The 5,642-nt window shown below is 38.7% G+C and overlaps 1 protein-coding gene across 1 annotated transcript in view; it reads right to left on the reverse strand.

The window, feature by feature from the left end:
• Positions 1–3,552, reverse strand: part of LOC102853612 (proteasome subunit beta type-2-like) — a 93,419-nt gene extending 89,867 nt beyond the window's left edge. Inside the window, exon 1 of the mRNA XM_006889588.1 lies at positions 3,389–3,552. Within this exon, the coding sequence (XP_006889650.1) occupies positions 3,389–3,552 (164 nt within the window). The remainder of the gene's footprint in view (positions 1–3,388) is intronic.
• Between the last annotated feature and the right edge of the window lie 2,090 nt (positions 3,553–5,642).

The raw sequence follows: 5,642 nt of genomic DNA on the forward strand, positions 1-5,642 counted from the left end.
GGCATCCACTTCCGAAATGGCTTGCCTCCGGAAACTCTATGTAAGAACAGTGCTCAGGCTGTTCATTCATAGGGTCGCTATGAGTCGTCTATGACTCGACGGCACCAAACAACAACAACAACATGTCTTTTTGTTACCTGCTCATATCTCCTCTTCTGTGAATAGTCTGTTCAAGATTTTTTTACATCTGTCTGAGTCAATCTGGGTAGGGTGTGAGTTTCAAGGAATTTGTCCATTTCCACTAGGTTTTCAGATTAATCAGAGTATGTTGTTGTCAATGCGCCGTCGAGTCGTCTGTGACTCATAGCAACCCTATGCACAACAGCCGTAAACCCTTCTCTATCCCGTGCCAAGCTTATTGTCTATGACACACTTATCCCCAGTACCCTACTCACTGAATCAATCCACCACATCAAGGGTCTTCCTCTCCTGCACTGTCCCTCCACACTCCAAAGCATGATATCCCTCTCCAAGGACTGATCCCACCTTGCAACATGCCCAAAGTATGTCAGAAGAAGCTTGAGAATCCTTGCCTCCAAGGAGCAGCCTGACTTTTACCCTCTCCTGGATGAATCTGTTTGTTCTCTTAGCAGTCCACGATATATTCAATACTCTTCTTCAGCACCACAGCTGAAAGGTATTGATTCTCCTTCTATCATCCCTAGTCATTGTCTGGCTCTGATGCATAGCAAGTAATTGCAAAAACCATGTCCTCTATCAGGCACACCTTAGTCTCTAGACTGACATCGTTGCTCTTCAGTAGTTTATTCAATACTTAATAAGACTACAGCTTTTCATAATATTCCAGTATTATTGATTTCATTACATCTGGTTCTATTGTGATGTCACTTCTATAATTTATTTGAGTTATTTCTATTCTCTCTTTTTTTTTGTTATGTTTGTTAATGATTTTTCTATTTGATTGACCCTTTTGAAGAACCAACTCCTGGTCTTGTTGATGGTTTCAATTGTTTTTCTGTTTTTGTTCTTGTTGATTTCAGCTCTTTTCCTTAGAATTTCCTTTCTTCTGGCGGCTGTGGGATTAGATTGTTTTTGTTTTTCTGTTGGATGGACATGTTGAGTTAGGTCATTAATTCTGCTTTTTTCTTCCTTTTTCTGCGTGTTTGCCTATTGCTATGAACCACCCCCTGATAAACCCTTTGCTGCATCCCAGAGGTTTTGGCATACTGTATTTTCATTATCATTTGTTTTGAGGAAATTTTTAGTTACATTTTTTATTTCTTTTATAACTCAGTCATGTTCTAGGAAGGTGTTACTTAGCTTCACATGGGTGATTTTTTAAAATTTTACCGTGTTGTCATCAATTTCTAGTTTTATGGCATTGCTGTCTAAAAAGATACTTTGTATTATTTGAATGTTTTTTAATTTGTTGAGGCTTGCATTGTGCCCTAATATATGATCAGCTCTGGAGAATGTAACATGTACACTTAAGAAGAACATAAATAGATTTCTAGTTGGGTGTTGTACCCTGTGTACATCCATAAATTAAAATTGGCTAATTGTATAGTTTGGACCTTCTGAGTCTTTGTTTAGTTTCTTTTGAGTTGACCTATCCTTTGGAGAGAGTGGAATGTTAAAATCTCCTGACGATGTTGTGGTGCTTTCGATTTCTTCCTTCAAGTCTCTTAACTATTGCTTTATGTATTTTAGAAGTAAATCGTTTAGCTTGTACCTTTTGACCAACATTATATCATCTTGATATATCGGTCAATTAATTATTATATAGTGTCTTCCTTATCTTTTATAGAGGTTTTCATCCACAAGTCTATTTTATCAGACTTTAGTTTTGCCACTCTTGCTTTTTTTGTGAGTGCCATTCGCTTGGTATATTATTTTCCCAATCTATCTTTTCCCAAATTTGTTAGATATGTCTCTTGCAAGCAACATATTGATGGAGTTTTCTTTTTATACATTCTACTATTACTTTTCTCTTTATTAGTGGTTTAATAAATTCATATTTAATATGATAATTGACAGACCAGGTTTTATCACTTCCATTTGACTGTGTTTCTTTTTTCTGTTCCTTCTTGATACTATGTTCCATCTACTTTCCTTTGATGTCTCTGTGTGAAGGACTTCCCTTAGAATTTCTTGTAGCATTAGCCTTGTCTTCACAAATTCCTTAAGTCCCTGCTTTTCTGCAAATGATCTAATTTCTCCTTCGTAGGCTTGCTGGGTACAGAATCTTTGGCTGGCACTCAGTCCTTCATGCTGGCTACAGAATCCTTGGCTGGAATTTACTTTTTTTCAAACTTCTGTATATGCCATCTCATAGTATTCTTGCTCACCTCGTTTCTGCTGAGGAAACAGAACTTAGTATAATTTATTATTTGTTAAGTGACTATTTGTTTTTCTCATGTTGCTTTTAGTATTTTGCTTTCATTTTTTATTTTGGAGAATTCGACTATGCTATATCTTGATATATTTTTTTAATCTTTTCTGTCTGATGTTTATAAAGCTTCTTAACTGTGGATTTCCTTGTTCATCATGATGAGTTGGAAGTGTTCTTCTAGTCCCTCTTCCACAATTTCCCCAGTGCTTTTCCTCCCTCTTTGTGTTCTGGAACTCTGATCATACATATTTTGTTCGTTTTAATGCTATCTCACATGAGTCTAATATTTCTTCCCTTCTCTATTTTCCCTTTTAGTATATTTTAATTCAAGTTCTTGTCTCACAGCCCACTGACTCTCTGTTCTGTTTCTTCTGTTTTGCTTATTTTGTCCCTCCAGCATGTGGGAAACTTCTGCTATTTCAGTCTTGATATTCTGGATTGCATTTCCAGTGCTGTGTTGGTTGTACTGTCTCTGTCTTGTTAAGATATTTTAAGTTCTTGTACCTCTTGATCTAGAGTATCAATTCTTCCATCTTTTATAATTTCTTCTGTAGTTACTCATAGTCCTCTGTATCAATGTATTTCTTCTGGTTCCCTGTCTCTAGAGAATTTGCTTATTTGTAGCTTCCATTCTTTGTTCCATCATTGCACCTTCTTCTATAGCTATTCATATAACTCCACATCAATATATTTCTTCTGATTCTCTGTCTCTAATCATTAAATCTGCAATATGATCTGCTTTTTTAGATGAAGACAGTGTTTCTTTTTTTCACAATGTTTGAAGCTATGTGCTACTTTCTTGACATTATTTGAGGTTTTTCTTGGTATAAGTTAGGTCATTGTGTCTGTGCATGTTGTTAATAGTTTTTTAAACTTTAGGATGCTGTCAATTAGTTGCAGGTTTAGTGTTCCATCTATGAGGTTGAAGCACTTGCTCTATTGGAAATTATTTCTAAGCCTGTGGAGTAGGAAAGTTCAGCTTTCCTAAAATCCCAAGATCCTCTGTTCTGCAGTACAACCCTCTGAAAAGCTCACCTTCTTGTAGCCCCCTCTGCTGAAGTTTGTTGTCTTCTTTTTTTCCTGCAGAAAGGCATGACCAGGTTCCAGATCTGGAACAGTTTCGGTCTTGGGTGGTGTGGCAGGCAGTTCATTCTATAGCATTCAATGTACTGGCTCGGGTACTGAGTCTCTTGCCTCATTGTTGCCCCCTCTCTGACATTCAGCTGTCCTCTTTGTCTGTGGCCTGGTCCCAGTGAAATCCTTGCATCTCATTGGAGCTATTTCCCTCCTAGGGAATTGCACACCCTTCAGTTCTCAGCACCACAATGTGTTGGCTCCAGAAGTGAGTCTCTCACCTGGTTTCAGCCTTCTTTTCTAAATTCTATTCTTTTCTTAGATTTCAGATTGCTCATAAGGACAAATAGTGTATAAGGCTTTTATCGTAGACTGTGTTTAGTGATTCAAGATGAAGAGGATGGGAGTAGAGGGGTGACAAAAGGACATGGGGAGGCTAATCACAGAATTGCACAATTTAATAGGTGGAGGGAGGGATGGGTAAAGGAAATGGGAAAGATCCAGTGTGGAAAACAATATATATGAACTTTTGTCTATCTCTTCTTCATTGACTATGTAAAGGCGTTTGACTGTGTGGATCACAACAAGCTGTGGCTGACTCTGAGAAGAATGGGAATCCCAGAACATTGGATTGTGCTAAAGCGAGGCAGTCATCAGAAAAGAGCAAGGAGACATTACATGGTTCAAAATCAAGAAGGGGGTTCGTCAGGGATGTATTCTGTCTCTATACCTTTTCAATCTGTATGCAGAACAGATTATCCAAGACACTGGGCTGTACGAGGAGGAATGTGGGATCAGAATTGGTGGAAGAATCATCAACAACCTGCGTTATGCGATTGACACAACCCTGCTTGCTGAAACTGAGGAAGACCTGAAGTGCTTGCTGCAGAAGGTCAAGGAATGCAGCCTCGAATATGGTTTGAAGCTCAACATCAAGAAAACAAAGATTCTCACCAGTGGACCAATTGGCAGCAGCAGTATGGATGGTGAAGAGATTGAGAGAGTTAATAGTTTTAGTTTACGTGGTTCCACAGTCAACACTCTTGGTAACAGCACCAAGGAAATCAAGTGATGAATTGCATTGGGAAAGTCAGCTGTGAGGGATCTCCCAAGAGTACTGGAGAGCAACGATGTCAGGATGGAGACTAAGGTGTGTGTGATCCAGGCTATAGCCTTTGCAATTATGTGCTATGCATCGGAGAGTTGGACAATGACTAGGGATAATAGAAAGAGATGTCTTTGAGCTGAGGTGCTGTAGAAGAGTGTTGAATATACCGTGGACTGCTAGGAGAACAAACAGGTTTGTCCTGGAGAAGGTGCAGCCAGAATGCTCCTTGGAGTCAAGGATTCTGAAACTTCATATGACATACTTTGGGCATGTTGCAAGGACTGGTCCTTGGAGAGAGACATCATGTTTGGTAGAGTGGATGGGCGGTGCAGGAGAGGAAGACCCTTGATGAGATGGATCAATTCTGTGACTGGAGTGGTGGGAATGAGCGTGTTTGAGATAGCTAGGTTGTTCAGGATAGAATGGCATTTAGGGCTCTTTGTACATAGGGTCACTATGAGTCGCAAAGGACTTGATGGCACATAACAATAAGTAAACCAGTACAAAATAAAACTTTTATTAAAAATAAGAATCTGAGTTTACAGCCAAATTTTTTACTTAAACACTATGTGATCTTGGGCTAAGTACTTAATTTCTCTAAGTCTTAGCTCCATAAAATAATATTTTCATTTAATAATGGTATATCTCTGACACAGTGGTTGAAAGAGTAACATGAGATCATGTCTATAAAGTGGTTTATTAAGTGTAAAATACCTTTTACATGCTAAGTAATATTATCATTTAGAACAACACATTGTTTTATAGGATTCTCTTCTCTGTTGGGAGCACTGGTTTCTGAGTCCATAGGGAGCTGTGTTGTTAACCTAATGACTGTGCCTTTCTGCACCTTTGAATAAACCAATGGCTCCTGAAGAGATAGGCAGTCTTCTCCCTTGTGATGCACACCTTCAGAACCCCAGTGGAAGGTCAACTGTGAGTTGGTCTCTACTTCACAACAATGACGCTTTTCTTTTAGAGTTCTCTCTTAATTCAGCGGCCTCAAAAGTAAAATTTCACTGGTAAAATCTACTTTCAGGGACCTCTCCAGGATACTGAGAAGCAACGATTTCATCTAGAGAATAAGGTATGCCTGATCTAGATCATGGT

Source organism: Elephantulus edwardii, unplaced genomic scaffold, assembly GCF_000299155.1.
Source record: "Elephantulus edwardii isolate Elephantulus edwardi_28Jun2011 unplaced genomic scaffold, EleEdw1.0 scaffold00079, whole genome shotgun sequence".
Classification (NCBI taxonomy): Eukaryota; Metazoa; Chordata; class Mammalia; order Macroscelidea; family Macroscelididae; genus Elephantulus; species Elephantulus edwardii.